Here is a 22,589-nt window from a genome sequence, read left to right as displayed (position 1 = left end):
TAAATCTATGCAATCAAAAGATAAGTTTCTATACGAATTGCAGGTGAATTCAATCCAATAAGATACTCTCAGTTGTCCTAGAGACATGATATTTGGTATGAAGATAGTTCGCACAGCCGATAAGAAAAATCTGACATTATATTTGTTTGTTTGTTTATCTGTGGAAATAACCATTTTAAATGATCCCACATTGCGTACATTTTGCTAAGTAGACTCTACTAACACCAGATATTCACATATACCTTCAAATTTGTACGGAACCCTCGGGACACGAGTCATTCGCACACTTGGCCGGTTGCTAACATCGTAACAACGGGCCCTATATTACGAAGTGCAAAATTCGAACTTCGTATCTTGCCGTCCCACTCACGCTTGTTATTTAATACGAGAGTGAGAGGGACGGTACGATACGAACTTCGACTTCCGAATTTCGTAGAACCCCTCGCAGGCGTACTCTAGTAACTCGTTCAAATTTCTCGTGACTTGCTTCGCGACTCGTCCCATCACTCGCGTGCGAATGTCATTCTACGAGTATCACATTCGTTCACAAGAACCAACCAAGTATCAAGACATGCGAAAGACCTAGGTATTAAATAAGACGGTAGTTGTGAATCTCTTGTGTCTCGTTATCTTACAGGTCAAAGCGATAGCCCAGTGAAGTCATTTATTACTAAATAAATATTCAATATACAGTGCTCCTGTTGTGTAATTCTGATATTAATTTTTAATTGGGTTTCGCAGCAGTGGTGAACAGATGTACTGTAAAAAACTGTTAAGTTAACGAGGTCACTTACTCTTTACGATATAGCTTCATACGTACATATACTTAAGTTGTTTTCATTCGTTCCGACTGAGCAAGAAGTGGATAAGAGCAGTAGCTTACTGAATAATGGGACTATATACAGGGTGGGACCTTTAAAACACTAATATAATAATTAAAACATTAGCTTTTGCCCGCGGCTTCGTCCGCGTGTAATTCGGTTACCACGCGCTGTTTCCTCGGGAACTGTGCATTTTCCGGGATAAAAAGTAGCCTATGTCTCTCTCTGGCCCATAATCTCCATGCCAAAAATCACGCCGATCCGTCGCTCCGTTTCGACGTGAAAGACGGACAAACATACAAACACACACACTTTCGCATTTATAATATTAGTAAATATGGATATATCTCGTCAAACTGAACGACATAGTTCGGCGACTTTTAAAAATAATGGTGTCATATTAAAATTCAATTTTCATGTTCAAAATAATGGTGTCTTTGGAGATTCCCTTATTCTTACAGCCCAATCGCGGCGTCGCCTGTCACGCTTCAAATATAAGTTTTCGAATAAACTTTAAAGCATCGACATTTATGTACCTCACGTTTGAGTATTTATCTAGATAAATACTCAAAGACCTCACGGCACTAGACTGGCTGTTTAGAACAAAACGCGCAGCGCATCAATCATCAATAGGTACTACTTTGACACGACCCCTGTCACGGACGTCAACAAACTATAGTGCACTCCACACTACTGCAAGAGGCCGATCCGCACGAAGTCCGTATCGTGCCATCCCTCTCACTCTCGTATTAAATAATATAAGTGCGATACGAACTGCGATTTTTGAATTTCGTAATAGCCCCTCTGGACCTACGTGCGAACTAAGCCCCAAGTATTCTTAATCTGAAAGGAGGCCTGTGCTGTGCCCTTGTGTGTAACGTAAGTATATAGGCCGAGATAAAGATGACTGCAATGGAAGCGAGGCGAGTGGATCGTGGCCCATTAAAATCCCAGAAACGCAACGCGTACGCTACCATAAAAGGCTACCGTGACATTTCCCCAAAGCCTTACTTCCTTACCAACATCCGCACCTCAAAATAATCATAATTTCACGTGCGCAGAGTCCGATGACCTGTTCAGCGGAAGCTAGAACCAAGTTATTGGAAATTCACCCTTTTATCGTAAGGCATAAGGTGTTAGAGCTGCTGTGGCTGGTTCGAGCAATAAAATAATGCTGGATGATTTATTTGTAAACAGTCTCGCTGGTACGTCAGCGAGCGGCCGTAATATTGTGTGGGTACACTGACAGGGAGATGTGGCTACTAGTTTCGTATAGTTCACGCATGAGCACAACTCACCACTGTGGATAAAGCATAGTCTAGTCACACCTACTACCCACTACTTACCCAAAACCATCAATGACGTATTGCGTATTATCTTTGATATAAAAGGTTTGTTTATGATTTTTTTTTACTGGTTGATAATGTAATTGTAGTTCATTGATATGGATATATCCGCAAAGTAACGTGTGATTCGATATAATTTTCAATAAATTGCGTAATTGTAGTTTTGTGCACTTGTCAATATATTGCTCATAATTTTACACAAATAACTGTGGCCGATTTTTCTTAATTAGGATAAGTACCAGGGACAGTAAATGGCTGACCTATACTTATTATGATAACAAAGTATTACAATGAGACATAAATATTTCTCACTAGAGATAAGTATAAATTGTTATGGATAGAGCTGGCTTCACCTCGTTGGATAAAATGTAAAATATAGTGAAACCTAAAAAAGAGCGTTCAACCCAAAAATCAAGAATTCAGTAACCATAACCATTGCTACGTGTACTGCGCACACGCACGCTGCAATTGTTTACAATAGACGATCTTGTTTATTTTCGCTGCATATGGATTAAAAAGCTACCAAACTCCATTCCGGGCTTTATAGCAGCTTTATTTAGACATCCCTGGCTGGCCAGTATTTTATTATGCCAACGCTGTTGCATTAGCAATACTTTTTTTAGCTAGTTGGGCAAAGGCCATTTGGTCCATTCTGCCATACATACGTGGGCATAAGTGAAAATAAACATGGAGATTTTTCGGGTTGACGAAATGTTTTTGAAAGAAAAGAAAGAAAGAAAGAAAATACATTTATTTAACGCCATAAAAACAAACATAGAACAAATACAAGACATACATGACGCATGATATATTTTGAAACAGGCTACACATATTTTAGACGACCGGATGGCCAAGTGGGTAGAGAACCTGACAAAGAAGCTTGAGGTCCCGGGTTCGATTCCCGGCCGGGGCAGATATTTGGATTAACAATACGAATGTTGTTCTGTGGTCTTGGATGTTTAATATGTATTTAAGTATGTATTTTTATCAATATATGTATGTTTATCCGTTGCCTAGTATCCATAGTACAAGCTTAGTTTGGGACTAGGCCAATTGGTATTCAGTATTAAAAAATTATAATAAATGATGCCCTGTTGGGGGCGTTGCAAATAGTTGCAATTTTAAATTAATTAAATTAATTAACTTATACATAACATATATTATCCTATTTTAACCTCATGTAATCTTTAGGAAGAGGTTTAAGGAACACTTATATTTTCTACTATTGTAGAATGTATTTCCAGTGATTTTTAACATAGAGTTAAATCCATTACATTAGCACCAGTACATCAATAACGTTTAGTTAAGTTTATTAGTTCCGTGGCCGGCACCAATCGTTTTCAATTGTTACTAACAAGCAAATCACTGGTTGACTTTCCGCAGCTTTTGTTTAACAGTACAACATGCTAGTTTATGACTTATGACATTTTAAATGGCGAGCTTTTATACATGTACAGACCTATTGAATAATGTTTTTCCATCGTATTTTGTCGGAAAAGTTCATACTTATCTTGCTGTCTCAACTAGCTTACTGAAGTTTACTGAAGCTGATTGAAGAAGCAAGATAAATACGTAATTAACCGAAGAAATACAATGAAAAAAAAACCGCCCGAAATAGGGTTCCGTAGCCATTACGAAAAAATTAAGTAAGTAATATTTTTCTAAGGATTTCGTATTTTATACGGAATCTTCCAAGTTTAGGTATATTTTATACCTTAGGCTGCTATTTACTCTTAAACTACTAATAATTCTCAAGCAAACTTAGCCGTTATAGTTTTCCTTGAAAGTTTGACTTACTGCCATTTGTTTTTTTCTTAAATTTTTCCACCCACCGGTTTAGATTTTAGACACTTTAAAGTTGAATATTTCGCAAACAAATCACTGAATCGAAAAATCGTCTTAGCAAACCCCTAATGGTTTTGAAAGACCCTATCCAACGATACCCCACACTATAGGGTGGGATGAGAAGAAAAAAATCACCCCCACTTACTTACGTCTATGGGAGGTACTTACCCTAAAAAAATTTTTTTTTTCATTTTTTATTGTACCATTTTGTCGGTATAGTTTACATACATATACGAGTATATCCGTGCCAAATTACAGCTTTCTAGCATTGATAGTCCCTGAGAAAATCCGCGGACGGACAGACAGACAGACATGTCGAAACTATAAGGGTTCCGTTTTTGTGATTTTGGCTCCGGAACCCTAAAAAGCATTAGTCACTACATCTGTACATATTTGTCTTTACCTCGCGGCGTCGCGCGTACTTATATACTAATATGTCTTGCAGTTGAATTAAAATTCCCAAAAATTACCTACTTCGTGTATTTCATTAACTTTGCAAAACCTCCCCAAGTTAAATTTTTCTAATCTTAGCGGTAGACAATTTAGGACTTTAGCCCGAAGGCCGAAAAGTTATTTGAAAAATTTTAAACTACAACTAACTATCAAACAAATAAAATTACGTTGTAAGTTAAGTAGAAGCTTGTAATAATTTATCTTTATGAATTCGTTCGTTCGTGAACTTCTTCAATTCATTTCGTGAAATGCTAAGATTATTTACTATTATTTTCTGAGAGGAGGCCTGTGTCGCGCAGTGGGACATTATTAAGGCTAAGACAATGATGATGATGATGATGATGAATATCACTAAAAAATCCATCATACCGTCGATCATATCATCGTTTATTCGCATTGCCGCTCTTATTTTCATTCTTAAACTTAGATCCAATAAAATAGCAGATGCGTCATTAATAGTTGGAAATAAACGTAAATATTAAAACTAGGCCTCGTTAAAAATCGTTGTGAATAGCACGTAAATCAATGGTAAGCATTGTATCATAAAGTCGATTTCGACACGTGTCGGAACCTATAAACCTATTAGGGACCTCATTTTATGATCCGTTTTAGTGAAACGGTGCTCTGTCATAAAAAAATGGTTGATTCGTGATGCAATGGTTCTTGGATTAATAGGAGACGATGGATGCGGGTTTATCTAAGACTAAATTGAGTCTCATCGGCTGAAAATTTACATAATCTTTATTTACCTTTATCTTTTGCGTATCACTCTTGACTGAGTAGCCGTGGTCGTCGTTTTTAGCATTTCGTTTTGGGACTAGGTTAATTGGTGTTTAGTCATCATCATCTTCATCATCATCCCAGCCTATATACGTCCCACTGCTGGGCACAGGCCTCCTCTCAGAACGAGAGGGCTTAGAGGGCTTGGTGTTTAGTGTCCCGTGATAATTATTAATTTTAGAGGGTATTATCGTCATTTTCTGCTCGGTATTATTATGGCACGTTGTTACGTGCAGATACTGTTCTATCTGGCGATTCGCTTCATCTTTCTAATACGAGCTGCTAAAACATGAAAATTATTATCTTTGACTATAACCTAGAGTTTCTTTATGGCTAGTGAATAGATTGTTATGGAACTATCAGGAAAGCTACCGGTGGATCACTGGTAATGTAAGTTTCTGTAAAAAATACAACACTTTTCCTCCTGCTACGTATCTAACTCTGTAGCTAATCTATATTTTAACAGATTGAGACGTCTGACGCTCTCATCTTAATAACTCTAGAAGTTTACGAAGTCGTTATTTTAACTGAGGTCGCGCTAGTTTAAATATGTTTATTGTCCAACGCTTGAATGAGATTGTTATGATTTATTGAAGGATTTTTGTTAGATATTCGAGTGGCCGAGGGTTAACCAAAGCCCCGATTCTTAGTGTAATTTAAATCTTTTTTTTTATTGAATATAAATTCTAGCAATACTCACAATAAATACTGCAAGCGTCCACAATATCGTACCTTCGTAGAACAACGTAAGGGCATATCCACTCTTTGTAGATTACGATTTTTCGATTTTAAGACAAATATGCCCTATTAAATACTACCGAAAGTAAGATATAAAAATAAGTTTTATGGTGCAGCGAATTCTTATAATCTGTCCTAAATGTGGATCCCACTGTCTGGCCTCCGAACTTCGGCCGCTCTATCTTAATTACTAAACTTGTTAACAAATAGGTCATTGATAAAAAATATATTTGACGTTTGCACAACATCGAATGAGAATATTACTGATGATTAAGTAGACATAGTACCTACTCTTGTTTTTAATTTATCAGACGTATTTATTACAAACAAACTTTTCTTACTTACTTTTAGAGTCATGCAAAAAATTCTGTGTCCAAAAGCTGACTAAAATTAACTACTAATGTTCAAAAGCCAAACAATATTATATATTAAATGAAATTAATGAATGAAATAATTTGTTCAAAAATATTCTGGTTGTATTGTAAAGTTGTAAAGGTATAGATTAACATTTTTCAAGCACATTTATGTTCACAATAAAGAGATTAAACTACCTCAAACCGTGACATCATACCTAACGTTATAGTTTTGCATCTAGATCGTCAATTAAGCAATAAATTCAGTCTTAATCTAGCGTGCGCGTGCGCCGCCGGCTGTTGTATGAAATTTAAATGGCGGGAATATTAATAACATTACGAAAGAACGAGCGTGTTGGATTAATTGAAAGGGGGGTAGTAAATATTTGCGACTTGTTTTCAGCGTTCCGTAGTTCTAACAATCTTTACCGTTTCTCTATGTCTGATGTCGCTAGTGCTGCTGCATAAGTAGCGTAGTAGAAATAAGCAACCTGAGATATGTATGCATAGGAAAAATTCGTGTCTAAATTCCTGTCCAGCGGTGGTGTAGGGTTATAGCATGCAGCACGGATTGCTGAGGACCTGGGTTTGAATTCCAGCGCTGGTCTCTTTTTCTGGTTTTTCTGTGCATCCATGTCTCAGTTTGTATTTTCGATATGGTTTCACGGATACCCGTAAAGTAACATATTTGGAGTGAAATAAAAAATACAAAAAGACTCCAAAAAAACCAATCATAATTTGATTGCTTAGTAGCGACATCTCTTGTCTGGGTAAGCGGTTGGTTCCGAAAGAATGTGACGTCTCTCGATGAGAGCGGAACATAGATGTCGCTAGTGCTGCTGCATAAGTAGCGTAGTAGAAATAAGCAACCTGAGATATGTATGCATAGGAAAAATTCGTGTCTAAATTCCTGTCCAGCGGTGGTGTAGGGGTTATAGCACGCAGCACGGATTGCTGAGGACCTGGGTTCGATTCCCAGCGCTGGTCTCTTTTTCTGGTTTTTCTGTGCATCCATGTCTCAGTTTGTATTTTCGATATGTTCTCAATCATGTCTAAAACGCTGAACTGATTTAAATGGAATTCGATATAAAAGTAGTTTGAGTCCCGGGGAAGGACATAGGATAGTTTTTATCCCAAAAAATTGTATAGTTCCCGCGGGATAACGATAAACGAATACTATACGGACGGAGTCCCGGGCAACAGCTAGTTATACTAGTAACGGTAATAAGGCCGTCATTTAGATTATCCAAAAAATTGGTCACGTTTTTTTAATTCCACCTGTGAGTCTCCTGATGGTAAGATCACCACTGCCATAGACACCTGCAACACCAGGGCGATTTCCGAGGCGTTGCTAATCTAGAGGCCTAAGATGGGATACCTCAAGTGCCAGTAATTTCACCGGCTGTCTTACTCTCCACGCCGAAACACAACAGTGCAAGCACTGCTGCTTCACGGCGGTATTTTTTGCTTTTCTCAATCAAACTAAAATTAGGAAGTTGGGAAGGGGGGAGGGGGTGTACGTCACTTCTTAGTAAAAAAATTTCACTAATAATATGTATATTTAGGAATCTAGCTTTAGGGGGTACAATTATTAAACTTTAAGGCGGCGGGCCGTCTTTGTTACCTATACTTTGGAACTTAAAAGCAAAACTATCACTAACTCAATAGGCTTTATATCGATCGATCGTCGATGTAGAATACTGCCGCAATTAGTACGGAACCTTTACGCGTGGCCCGACACGCACTTGACCGGTTTGTTTTTATTATTAGCTTGGATTAATGTGAAGATATTGCCTGAAGAACAGAAATTAAAAACATAAAATGCCTGCGAGAAGACTATTGTACGCGGAGACTACATAGGTATATCAAACGCAAATGCCATATTACAACCAGTAATATCATTATTTTTTTATATTATATTTTTTAAAGTAATGAAATAATGGGATTAGGGAATGTGAGCGTATATAGAAACAGATAAACCAGAAAAGTGTAGTTAAAATATAATTTTAATACACTTTTTTCTAACTGAACTTTATCTAATTTACTTAAGTTTACCAATTCAAGTCAATCCGATTACTAAAAAGGGAAGGTGAATAGGACTTCTATTTGACTGATACGAACACGGAAAGTTTTTTATTTATAATCTTTTTTTAGTATGAAATTTTGATCAATAAATGAACAGTTCCAAAACAATATGACAATCACATGATGTATAAGTAGAGTAGACTCGAGCCAAGCGTTGCAAAATGTAAAAGCTTATAAAAATCGAGACGGACGGACGGACAGGAGTGACAGCTTGGTCTCTTTGGGTACGGAACTCCAAAAACGGTCACAAAACCTTTCGACCTCTGACAATTTATTCGCACATCCCGACTTGCGACCCTTTAAAGTTTATGTTTACGCGCCAATCGGCAAACGCGAAATGCAAGCTTGTTTGCGCGCGCGCATCCTGTAGCCCGGGGCATGCGTGGTGACATGTCAATCTTTGTTACGGTGCGCAATGCATAAGAGCATAGCGACAGTGGTAATAAATAAAAATAATTATCATTGACTTCAGTCTTAGTGTACCTAATAGATAACTAACTAATTACTCAACATGTATAGACATGGTTAGTAATTAATTAATTATTTATGAAAACCACTGCGCTACCACGGCTCACATATTATGCACAAATTATTACGTAATACCAGTCGGCTCTTCACCAAAGGATGCGAAGAGCCAAACCAAGTGGCCCCAAAGGAAGATGAGCGCTGTTTGCATGACCATTTCGTGACCGTGACATGTGCTTTTTTCCACGTTCTCATAAATAAATATTTTCTTTCTTTTTTAAGAGTACCTCATAAATCCAAGCACATCGTTTCCGCCGCCCTCCTGTCCCGTGCACCAAACCCAGTAAAGGCAAATAATGCAGTCTTAAGAAACAAGCTGTTTACTATCGATTTAAACTCGCTAGCCTGTTACGGCCATACACTGTTGTTCGTAACTTTATGCTAACGCCGAAGAATAGCTTAGTTCCTAAGTTATGAGATAGTGTGTAGATTGTGAGGCGTGTTATTGCCGTATTCTTGCTTACAATGCTTTGTCTATAACTTACTGCTTTTCAAGTTTGTAATTTTATCTTATTATCTACTAAGTTGCCTTGTTAGTTTGGGTCAAAGATTTCGCAAACGCATAGATAATTAACACGTATAATTTTTCGCGTCTCATTTTCACCCATCGCTAATTTTACGATCGAATTATTAATCGATAGTTTCTTTTATTAGTCGCCAAATTTACTTGTCGCATTTTTCCGCGACTGGTTTAATTCGTAGATTTTTATTTTAATCATATTATACTACAATATTAACTCTTTATTTACAGTAAACATATATTATTATAATGTATTACCTATAGATTTCATAATTTACTACAAGCAAGTTTCAGCGGTTGGCATGTTTTTTCAATTAGGTATGTACCTATTTCATTTTATCTACATGCCAAAAAAAGTACAGTCAACTATTGTTTCGTTTGACTAAATTGATTAAAATTGCTTGCACCCATCGACAGCCGCAACACCACGTGAGCCGATTTTTTCATTGGCTATCTTAATCTCCATTCTGGAACACAGCAGCGCAAGCACAGCTGCTAAGCGGCAGAATTAGAAAAAAAATGGTGGCAGCGCAGCGATTCGGAAAAAAATTACATACATAAAATCCTACTACGTGAAACGTTTCCGCGATTTTCAGTCATAATTACTACCACCCCCGGATCAAATGAAAATATTTTTAGCGAACAAAGAATGTCGATATAGACGAGAATTTTGTTAAAAGTGGAGACTACCTACCTTCAGCTACTTTAAAGGTTCCCTTGTGGTTTCAAATTAGCAAATAAATATTCCGCTCAACCGTTGCTCAAATCACCCCAATCAATTTCGAGAACGTTCCAAAAAAACAATTGCTTCCTGTCCTAGTTAGCCCAACAAAACACCGATGGTGTGACCATAAATTGGGACAGGCGTCGGCCAGTGGTCTCCCGCGGTGACCACTTTGATCCTTCTCAGAAGGCCCCGCGTTCTTGGGGGTAATTTTCTGCAGGTTTTTGACAAATTTAAACATAAGATGTGATTATTAGTGTAGAATTTTTATAAATGTATCAATTAATGTTCGCGGTTGCGAATTCAGGTTGAGTTGTGTCATCATAATCTAAGATCTCACCCTGAGATTCTATTGAAATATTACTTAAATAAAATCTATATTTACACATCTATTTTAAACATTAAAAATGTTCCTTCCTTTACCTTTAAATAAAATATCGTCATTATAAAAATAAAAAATCCCAATTCATCTTCAATTCAAATCGGTAAGTACTTAATTATAATACCCACCTAAAACCACAGAATAAATCATGCCACCGATTCAATACAACGCTTAAATTCTCACCAAATACGAGAACAGAGTTTTTTTTTCAACCTGGGGACCTTAATAAATCTGTATTCTGTACATTTAGAGCTTTGAGAACGGGCTTTAAAACGTTTTGTCCGCAAATCCTGATGAAGTGGTATGAGCTTGACGAAAGCTCTCGGTAATAAAGGTGAGAAACAAGCAGTTTATAAGTTTGTTGGGCTTTTTGTCAAATAACTTGGGTGATAATAGGGTCAAAGTGTGTTCTGAAAATTGGGTTTCCTGGGTAAAGAATTTATTTTTTATTTTTATTTATTTAACTTAAAAACAATTAATTATTACATTTTTAGTGTTACTCGCCAAACTGTAACGTTTATTGTATCTAGTCGTCACTTAAATCATTAGAAAATATCGGACATGTATTTTTTCTTTCCGAAACATGGCCATTTACCTTCTTACAGTAAACATGGTTCAGAAGCACAACAAATACACTCACAGTTCAGTCACTTCATCCATGGAGAGAGCCACGTTAGGGCTTAGTTTGAGAGAAAGAGTAGATGGATGCATCCAGAAACGCACCAAAGTTGGGCAGGATGTGGCACGCCGAGTGGATAACCGCTGGGCCCATAGAGTGCTGGTGTGGAGACCACGGATCACAAGAAGAAGTGTAGGCAGATCCAGATGAGATGGTCTGATAACATAAAGAGTTACGCCGGACCGTACTTGCTCAGGAAGACGGAGAATAGGACGGAGCGGAGGAGATTAGGGTTCATCCAGCAGTGCATGAAAAAAGCATGAAAAAGAAGAAGAGATTTTTTTTCTTTTGTAAATAAAACAAAAAAATATAAAGATGATGCGCGTCAAAATTCGAGAATGGGTCCTTGTTGACGTCATTCCGTGCTCAAAAGTGTCGCACGCACGACGTGTCGTGTCGTCACGTGGAACTTTAATTGATCGTATCTTCATAATGTTTTGTTTAATTAACAAAAGAAAAAATACGTTTTTGATATTTTCTGATAATCTACTACAACTCTACTACTCTATACGGGCTAAAATTTGCCGCCGAAAAACGTTCACAGCAATATCCATTATAGTCTAAGAGGTGGCAGGAATTTTAAAACGATCATGGAAACGGTTAGACTCATTTTTATGTGTTGTAGAGTGGTCTGCTGATATGAATAATTTTGGTCTGCCTGCTCTCAGTGGGTGCAACTTTGAGATATAGCGCATAAAAGAGGCTTTATTGTTGCGAAAAAAAAACGATAACAGAAATGGTTAGTTTTAGTACATATTCAAAGTATGGCGTCTCCTCATGTGAAACGAATTGGTCTGCCTGCTCTCAGTGGGTGCAACTTTGAGATATAGCGCATAAAAGAGGCTTTATTGTTGCGAAAAAAAAACGATAACAGAAATGGTTAGTTTTAGTACATATTCAAAGTATGTCGTCTCCTTATGTGAACCGAATTGGTCTGCCTGCTCTAAGTGGTTGTATTTCAGAGTTATGATGCTCGCAAGATGCTTAATTGTAAAGAAAATTCAAGGTAATGGTAATCAATAAAATAAATCTCAGAGACCGTTAGTACTAGAAAGCTGTAATTTGGTATAAATATACTTATTTATCACGCCAACAAAGTGATAAAATAAAAATAATAAAAAACATTTTTTTAGGGTACCTCCCATAGACATAAAATGAGGGTGATTTTTTTTTCTCAACTAACCCTGTGTTGTGGGGTATCGTTGGATAGGTCTTTTAAAACCAATGGGGGTTGCTAAGACGATTTTTCGATTCAGTGATCTGTTTGTGAAATATTCAACTTTAAAGTGCATACTTTCATCAAAATCGAGCGTCTCCCCCTCTAAAATCTAAACCGTTGGGTGGAAAAATTTGGAAAAATTAAGGATGGTAGTAAGTATATCAAATTTACAAGAAATATTATAACGACTAAGATTGTTTGAGAATTTGTAGTAGTTCAAGAGTTACTAGCAGCCTAAGGTATAAAACATACCTAAACTTGAAAGATTCCGTACACAATACGATATCCTTAGAAAAATATTAAGTACTTGATTTTTTCCTAATGGTTACGGAATCCTTTCTGGGGCGTGTCCGATACGCTCTTGGCCGGTTTTTGTTAATTCAACTTACTTGTATAAGAAGTCTTCTCTAAGAAGTTTGGCTAAGTGCCACTTGCAAGCGCATGAACGACACCGTCGGAGTTGAAGCGTCGTGAAATCAGGAATCGATTACGAAATCCCCATCTTTGTTACCAAAGCTGATTACACTATAATTATAACTGATTGCCGCAGATAGTCGGGCTCTCAGATTATCGCGCTTGGTTATAAGTCACAGCGCCGTCTCAGTTCAAAGTCGTGGAGGTTTAGCCTTCACCTTAGCTCTCCACTCCTGTCGGTTAGCGGCCTCGTTCTCCCACTGAGACGGCACTATGGTGCAACTTTTCATGGTTCTCTTTAGCACGTCCTTATATACCTCAAAACTTGTCCGCCATGCTTACGCTTGCCATCCTCAAGTTCTGACCAGAAGACGCGCTTCGTCACCCGCTGCTCTGACATTCGCGTAACGTGGCCGCTCCACCGAAGTGGTCGCCGCATGAGGTTGGACTCAATGCAACCTACCTACATTGGCTCTGCGCAGCACTTCGGTATTCCGCACATAATCAGACCATTTGATCCTTCAAACCTTTCGGAGGCATCTTAGGTGGAAACGGTCTAGCATGCGGATGTGCCTGTGATACGCGGTCCACGCTTCAGCAGAGTGCAATAAGTTAGGAAGGACGATGGACATGTACACAGAGATCTTTGTGACTAGTTTAAGGTCATGCGAACAGAAAACCTTGAAATCCAACTTACCGAATGCTGCAGCTGCAGCTCCGATTCGGCTGTTAATCTCGGCGTCAAAGTCACACACACACGCGCTAGCACACAACCTTGCTTCACCCCACAGGTAACGGGTAAGAAGTTTGATTGTTCACTGTCGAGAGCGATGCAGCACTGCATGTCGTCATGCAGGAGTCGGAGAAGTCTCACAAAGTTTTCTGTGCATCCTATCTTACTGTGTACCACCCATAGAGCTTCTCGAGGGACACTATCAAAGGTTTTCTTTAGATCGACGAAGCAGATGCACATGCGGCGGCTTTGCTCTCTGTTCTTTTCCTGTAATTGCCGCAGTGAGAAAATAGCGCCCAGATTAACAGCCAAATCGGAGCTGCAGCTGCAGCATTATATAAGTTGGATTTCAAGCTCTTCTGTACGCATGACCTTAAACTAGTCATAAAAATCTCTGTGCACATGTCCATGGTCGTTCCTAACTTATTGCACTCTGCTGAAGCGTGGATGGTGTATCGCAGGCACATTCGCATGCTAGACCGTTTCTACCTAAGATGCCTCCGAAAACTTTGAAGGATCAAATGGTCTGATTCGTGTGTGGAATACGGAAGTGCTGCGCAGGGCCAATGTAGGTGGCATTGAGTCCTACCTCATGCGGCGACAACTTCGGTGGTGCGGACACGTAACGCGAATTAGGTCGAATGCCAAACTGAGTCTCAGGCAATATTTTTTCAGAAAGTTCCTTAAGGCGGTTCATTAGGACTCGGGCAAATATTTTCCCAGGGACTTACATCAGAGAAGTACTCCTTTGTTCTTATATAAGACTTTCAAGGCTGATGGGACTCTCTCTTCTCTCCACATCAGCTGAAAGAGCTCCCATACGGCCGTATGCAATTCCTCAACGCCGTTTTTGAGCAGTTCAACCGGTATAAAATCAATTCCGACCGCGCGCTTATTTTGTTGTTGCTTAATACTTAGCAAGAACAACCTTGCTTTGTCTCAGCGGCTAGTCCAGCTTTATGTCAATAGGAAGTTGGGAAATTGAGCGAACGTGTTCCAGGTCAACCGACCTATCTACGTTCAGCAGAGAGTTGAAATGTTCTGCCCATCGCATCAGCACTTCTTCCTTACCTTTAAGAAGGCCTTCGCCACTAACAGGCTTAAGTGGGACTTTTGCAAGTGAAGTCGTGCCGATTAGCTTTTTAATTTCACCATAGAACTTCCCTAGCTGATTAATATTTGCAAGCCACTGCAAATAGCGAGCTTTGTCTTGCCATCACTTGTCTTTTGTACCCCTGTGCTGCCGTAGAGGACGTCGGTTATCAATCGCCTTTCTAAGGACTCCATCATTCTCATCAATCCAATCCTCGTGTTTTGGTTTTGGACTTTCAGACCTCAATCAGCATCAAGATCGCCATGATCTTATTAGAAAGAGGCAACGCAGCAATCAAGTCATAGTATATTTTCCTTGATCCCGAGATCCGTAAGCCTATCAACGGTTAGAGACGTCGGCTTAGTTCTACCAGATGTACAAGGCAAGGAGGATGGAGGCGGAGACGAAGTTTCGTGACAACAAGCCTATGATCGGTCCAGAAGTGTGCACCACGCATGACACGGGTGATTAGGACTTGGGAAACATCTCTTTGGCGTACGATGGCATAATCTATCAGATGCGTGTTTGGACCTTGGATGCATCCACGTGTTTTAATGCTTGGCGGGAAGTCTGAACATTGCGTTTGTAACTGCAAGATGAAATTGTGCACAGAAATTTAGTAGCAGCTGTCAGTTATCGTTCATTCTGCCTACTCCGTGTCTACCTAGAACATTAGGCCATGCAATAAAGTCCTGTCTGACTCTGGCATTGAAATCACCCAACAGAAGGATCTGCTCCCTGGGTCGTACACTCTCCATACAGTGACTCCACGGAGCTTATCCAACATACAACATGATAACATTAAGGTATTTGTTGTTATCCAGGTGGAGGCGCAAAGTGATCACGCGGTCCGAGATGTGCACCGGATTCTCTTGTAACTTCTTAATGAGTTGATCCTTGAACCGCAAATCCTACGCCTGACCTTCGCGGCTCGGACGAGGCGAGTCCTTTCCAGAAGAATGTGTACCCGCCACCTTGCTCCACCAGCTCACCCTCATCAGCAAGGTGTGTTTCGCTGAGAGCAGCTACATCGATATTATAGCGAGAGAGTTCCCGAGCTACAATGGCGGTCTTATGCTCTGGGCAGGCGTTGTCATTACGATCAAGAAGAGTTCGCACGTTCCATGCACCAAATCTCATTTGCGATTGATTTATAGTATTATTATTATTTATTTTGATCACGTGTTTTAAGATGCGAAGGCAGCCGCGGTTACACTACACCTTCCGTGTGTTTGGCGTGAGCTTTTTTCAGGACACCTTTTCTAGCCCCTTCCAAGGCTAAGCAAAGAAAGCAGTACCACCCTTCAATAGGGCTGCTCTGATGCTCCGGGTGCTGCCGAATCCTCTCAGTCCCCCCAGTGCAGAACGAAGCGACCACGGTGTCATACAACACCCCCAGAGCCGCCCACGTGTTGGCCTCAGACAAAGCCCGGTTGCATCAAACCAAAACCTTTCTACTTCAGCCATTCGCCGTGGGACTTTGTTGCTTCTAATATTTGTATAAATGAATACGGACTCCTTAATATGTAATGGTAATTCACCGTTTCACTTGATACCCAGTAGAGGATTACAAAGAAAAATCAAGTAATCGTGAAACCAGGAATCGATTACGAAATCCCCATCTTTGTTACCAAAGCTGATTACATTATATTATATAAGTTTTGAGGTATAAGGACGTGCTAAAGAGAACCATGAAAAGTTGCACCATAGTGCCGTCTCAGTGGGAGAACGAGGCCGCTAACCGACAGGAGTGGAGAGCTAAGGTGAAGGCTAAACCTCCACGACTTTGAACTGAGACGGCGCTGTGACTTATAACCAAGCGCGATAATCTGAGAGCCCGACTATCTGCGGCAATCAGTTATAATTATAGTGTAATCAGCTTTGGTAACAAAGATGGGGATTTCGTAATCGATTCCTGATTTCACGACGCTTCAACTCCGACGGTGTCGTTCATGCGCTTGCAAGTGGCACTTAGCCAAACTTCTTAGAGAAGACTTCTTATACAAGTAAGTTGAATTAACAAAAACCGGCCAAGAGCGTATCGGACACGCCCCAGAAAGGATTCCGTAGCCATTAGGAAAAAATCAAGTACTTAATATTTTTCTAAGGATTCGTATTGTGTACGGAATCTTCCAAGTTTAGGTATGTTTTATACCTTAGGCTGCTAGTAACTCTTGAACTACTACAAATTCTCAAACAATCTTAGTCGTTATAATATTTCTTGTAAATTTGATATACTTACTACCATCCTTAATTTTTCAAAATTTTTCCACCCAACGGTTTAGATTTTAGAGGGGGGAGACGCTCGATTTTGATGAAAGTTTTCACTTTAAAGTTGAATATTTCACAAACAGATCACTGAATCGAAAAATCGTCTTAGCAACCCCCCATTGGTTTTAAAAGACCTATCCAACGATACCCCACAATACAGGGTTAGTTGAGAAAAAAAAAACACCCTCATTTTATGTCTATGGGAGGTACCCTAAAAAAATGTTTTTTTATTTTTTTTATTTTATCACTTTGTTGGCGTGATAAATAAGTATATTTATACCAAATCACAGCTTTCTAGTACTAACGGTCTCTGAGATTTATTTTATTGATTACCATTACCTTGAATTTTCTTTACAATCAAGCATCTTGCGAGCATCATAGCTCTGAAATACAACCACTTAGAGCAGGCAGACCAATTCGTTTCACATGAGGAGACGCCATACTTTGAATATGTACTAAAACTAACCATTTCTGTTATCGTTTTTTTTTCGCAACAATAAAGCCTCTTTTATGCGCTATATCTCAAAGTTGCACCCACTGAGAGCAGGCAGACCAATTCGTTTCACATGAGGAGACCACTCTACAACACATAAAAATGAGTCTAACCGTTTCCATGATCGTTTTAAAAATTCCTGCCACCTCTTAGACTATTATCTGAATAAATAAATTTTATTATTATTATTATTATCTTTGCTTTGCGAAAATCTTCTTGAACTCGACTTCATATTTCCTATGAATGGAATCAATAATAAAAAAAAATATTAATCAAACTTGCTCTAAGACTTAAATTTTACTTAAGTACCTACTTAATAGTGTTAGTTCCTAACTTACTATTCCTCGGGAGTTGTTACTTATATAAGCTATCGTGGAATTCGACAGAATTGAGTTAATAGCTTTACAGTAGCATTTGCAGCACTTGCAGCTAAAATTAGTTCATAGCAACGAATTAATAGTCCAGTTTTAGCAAGACAATGAAATAGCTAGGGTGGTGCTAAACGCAGCGATACATTTTACTTTAACAATATGTATTTTGCCAACGAATCACCTTTACTACTAAACCAACTTGTCTAGCACTCTTAGCTAGCTTTTAAAAAATAAAAATTTTCCTAAAAATATGGCTCCTAACTTTTATGCAATCCTCAAAGTGGACTGCAAATAACTGACATTATTAGAACCCGACATTGTTATAGCGGACTTGTAGATATATATTCATGCAGTATACTTATGTAGTTACAGTTTGTTAATTATGATACTAAAAAAAATTAAGTGGTTAAAATGTTCTTTCCTTCAAAAACATTTAAAATACACTGATTAAAAAGGGCCGAGAGATATTTTTATCCCTAGACACTTACGAACATTTAAATATAGGCATATTAACGACTACTAAGTCAAAACATAATATTGAATAAAACCAACCCGCTCTGCTGTTTCGAGCAGAGCAGAGCGAGGCGCGTAGTGCGCGTTTTGCAGCAGCCGTGTCGCGTTGCTCCTAAAAGGAAGGGCTTCAAATTAGCCCGAAACATGTCGAGCTAAACTCGATTTAAAACGTGAGTTAACCGAGTTGATTTCATTAAATATGAGTGAGTTTCATGTTCAGAGTCAAAACATGTACTGTGTCTAGGGTTAATGAGTATCCCAAGACTATTTTGATGTGTGTACTTTCTGAGCATGTTTGACGCTGCACTCGATTTTATCCCCCAAAATCCTCTTATTAAACCGTCCTGTTTCGATACACCTATAGTTTTAGTTTCGAAGTGTTTACTTTATGAAAGGGTAACGTCTATTTTAGCGATTGTTTAGACACACGTCCAGCTGACGGCGCTCGTGCGCGTGCGTAGCGTTCGCGGCTGAGTTTTGGATAACTCTTTACTGATGGATTGACAAATAACATGTTTATGTTCAGTTACATTCTGAGATTTCAGAGTGAGCCAAAAAATACTACTGTGGGCCTCTTTACCAAATATTTATTTGTGGAGGTCCATATCGATGAACTATAACCGATAACTTTGCTCACCCGCGACCTTAGGATAGCTATGTCTATGGAACAAACAGACTGTTGTGTGGAGGAGCTGCATAAACACACATTTGTTATATAGACGTGACTATCCTCAGGTCGCGGGTGAGCAAAGCAATTGTTTTTAGTCTATAGCAGTGGCGAAGCGTCCATAGAACCCTATTCCCACCGTCTTGCCCAAATAGCACTACAGGACATACATCATTTATGAAAGATGTATGCGATCTTGGCTTCGGCTTTACCACGAAAATGTCTGACGCTACGCCACTATAGGTACCTTAATTACTAAAGGATTATTATTGAAGGATGTTTGAGTACTTATAATATAAACAAATCGTAAAATGTTAGATAGGTAAACCATAAAGACCATAATCACGTTTTTTCGTCAAGGTAAAAATCTCTTTTGCATACGCTTGTTGCTTAGAAAAGGATGTTGCTCCTAAATATGAGTAGGTACCTATGTTCGTGACAAAAACTTACCTGCTAGACTCTAGCAGCTAGAGCCATGGTGCTTAGTAATGTTTAGATCCTCAACTAAACCACTTACCGGTTGTATGTTCTCCAAAACTGTCTCGCATATCATATCGTTGATGGAAATTAAACTATAACATACTAATTAACTTCAGGGGTGTTTTGAGCAGCCTCTTACTTTTATGTTCTCTTCTCCCATTGCGTTTAAAGAATAACCACCGTTACTCATTCGCTGGCCTAATTTCTCACCGCGTCCCAGAATTGGGCCAAGTGGCCGGATACTGCCGAAAGCCAACAAATTGGCGAGATTTTTCTTAGAACTGACCGAACACTTTGGTAAATCAAAACAATAACACCCGCGGTATTTCATATATCCGTTTAGATTTAAACGCGTTTTACATACACCTGAAACTACTTATAGGTACTTTTTTCATTTTCACAGAAACGCTTAAGCATAAACAAGTTCCTATAACAACCATTCTCTAATTAGAGTTCCCTAATAATTCACGAGTAACGCTAGACATATTTTAAACGGAATATTGAATTACCAAGTTTAACGTAACGTTAGTTGAGCTCCCGATATTTCGACGCAGTATGCATCAGAAATCGCGATCAATATTCCGTTCAATACATTACTTTTTGCTAAGTTTATTAGTGAATTATCCTAATTTTTGACCAATTTATACGTAGAGTGCGTGTATCGTTTCGAATACCGCTCCCTTTGAAATCTCCCGCGGCACTGCAGCGTTTAGCTACATCTTACTCCGATTCAAAACAAATAAACTTGGCTGAAATAATAATTACCTTCGTATCGGATTCGATGCATATGTTTCTGGAATACATTGGGTCAATGGTATCGTACATTTTCTCCCTATTGTTTAACGCTTCTTTGAAATGTTTTGATAGATTTTCTACCTTGAAGTAATTAGGATAATACTCTAATGATTATGTCATATTCAGTATTCGTATTCATTTGGTTTCTTTTGCGTTTTAAAAAAGCAATCTAGGAAAAAGATCATCCTGGTACTAATGTCAAATTTGTGTTAGAGAATTTTAGCGAGCTAAAGATGCGTTTTTATATAAATGCGTGCAAGAAATTTGCTACCAAAAAAACAAGTTGTGAGAAAAGATTTCAAGAACGGAAAATCATGCGGCTAGGGATAGTGGCAAAAAGAAAATTAGATAAATCAATTCATTACATTATTATCCTTCAGAAGTATAAGCCATTTTTTTGTTAATTAAAAAAAAACTCCACATGCAATTTCAGATCGGTGCGGATGGAGCTAATTCTGCGGTTCGCAACGCGATGGGCGTCCAGTATTTGTCGTGGAGTTACGAACAAATGGGCGTGGTCGCCACCTTGGACTTAGCAGAGGTATATGTTGTAGTTGTAGAGCAAAAATGGCGGATCACTTCCCGTAAAAAGTTGTATCCGTTGGCTTTAAACCAGTATGTCAGACCACAGACGGACAAGTGTGTAAAAGTAATAAGTAATTATTAGTAGGGACTCTATTTGGACGCTTCGGGTACGGAACCCTAAAAAAGACAAGTAGAAAAATCCTTGGCGGTCTGCTTACAGAATAAACGTTTTTAGGGTTCCGTAGCCAAAATGGCAAAAACGGAGCCCCGGATAAATATGTAAACTATGCCGACAAAATGGTTTTCACCAAATAGTGGTTACCAATTTTAAACAAATTCCTATCAAATGAAATGTCGCTAAGTCAACTTTCAAAAGAGACCACGGTTATTGCATTATGTTTATGACATGCAAACGATTATCAACTTTAGTGGTAGACCACATATTGGCTAATAAAAAATCAATAAAAATATTTTAGTGTACCTTCCATAGACGTAAAGGGTGATTTTTTTTTTTCTCATCCAACCTTTTAGTGTGGGTATAGTTGGATAGATCTTTTAAACCATTAGGGTTTGCTAAGACGATTTTCGATTCAGTGATTTGTTTGCGAGATATTCTACTTTAAAGTGCAACTTTCATTAAAGTCGAGCGATTTGATTATAATAATGAGAACTCGCCAGGGTGTTGACTATTTATTACTTATAGCAACACTAGAATTTACCCGATCCGACAGTTGAATTGAAATTCCAGGATTATTCAAAGTGCAAAAGTCACATTTAAAACACCCGGGCTAATTTCATGTCCCTAAGCCGACAAGATGATATTTCGAGATTTTATCCCGATTCTGTGGAAATATCGGGATGAAAAAATGTTGATTAGCTATATACCTACCTACATACCAAATTTCATCCAAATCCGTTCAGCCCTTTTAGTGGGAGGGGTTCCTAATAAACATACACTCACGGGCGCATACGTAGGTACATATGAGTATCATCATCATATCAGCCTGATATGCCTGATTTTACATAGGCCTCCTCCATATTTATATTTATAATATGTACTTGTAAAGTTAAAAAAGCTGTTATTTATTTCTCCCTTGTGAAAACTGCTTGTTTTTGCTTTCAGGAAACAGAAAACACGACAGCCTGGCAGCGTTTCTTACCTACAGGCCCCGTCGCCCTGCTGCCTCTCAGCTCGACGCAAAGCTCGCTAGTGTGGTCCACGAACGTCGAACATGCTAAACAACTGCTGCAATTGCCCGAGGAACAGTTCGTTGATGCTCTCAACGATGCACTGGTACTGATACATTGTGTTTTAAGGGTGGTAAATAAGGAATTACGAACGAGAATCTATTAGAAGCTCAAAGTCGAAGAGGACTTTAATGAGTCGATGTTCGTAATTCCAGTACCGCCCCCGCAACATGCAATGTTTTTGCTACAATACAAGCAGTTGCACGCCCAGCAGTAGTACACGCAACAACTCATAACGTCCCTAGGCGTTATACGCAAAAAAGGTTTTGGTTTTATTTAGGGGTTGCAACCAAGTTAGCCTGCATGTCACGACACTGTTTACAAGCAAGTGTGTTGAAAAAGTTGTTTTGTGTGTTGTTGCTCGTAAACAGTGTCGTAACATGCAGGCTACCTTGTTGCGAACCCCCAAATAAAACCTCGACCTTAATGTGCTTCTCATGAAACCCGTGGTCTATAATGAGTCATTGCCCTACTAATTTTCATGTCATAAAGCCCAAGTCGGTAAATGAGTTTGTT

The 22,589-nt window shown here is 38.8% G+C and overlaps 2 protein-coding genes across 3 annotated transcripts in view; both read left to right on the top strand.

Moving 5' to 3' along the window:
- ci (transcriptional activator cubitus interruptus) overlaps positions 1 to 22,589 on the top strand; it is a 158,910-nt gene that overhangs the window by 81,387 nt on the left and 54,934 nt on the right. The gene's annotated exons all lie outside the window — the stretch shown is intronic.
- The window catches only part of LOC141438574 (ubiquinone biosynthesis monooxygenase COQ6, mitochondrial-like), a 24,003-nt gene continuing 22,022 nt past the window's right edge, over positions 20,609 to 22,589 (top strand). Inside the window, exons 1-2 of the mRNA XM_074102444.1 lie at positions 20,609 to 20,841; positions 21,949 to 22,119. Coding sequence (XP_073958545.1) covers positions 20,722 to 20,841; positions 21,949 to 22,119 — 291 coding nt within the window. The 5' untranslated portion in view covers positions 20,609 to 20,721. The remainder of the gene's footprint in view (positions 20,842 to 21,948; positions 22,120 to 22,589) is intronic.

This window comes from Choristoneura fumiferana, chromosome 19 (assembly GCF_025370935.1).
Source record: "Choristoneura fumiferana chromosome 19, NRCan_CFum_1, whole genome shotgun sequence".
Taxonomy (NCBI): Eukaryota; Metazoa; Arthropoda; class Insecta; order Lepidoptera; family Tortricidae; genus Choristoneura; species Choristoneura fumiferana.
This window is presented reverse-complemented; position numbering and strand designations above follow the sequence as displayed.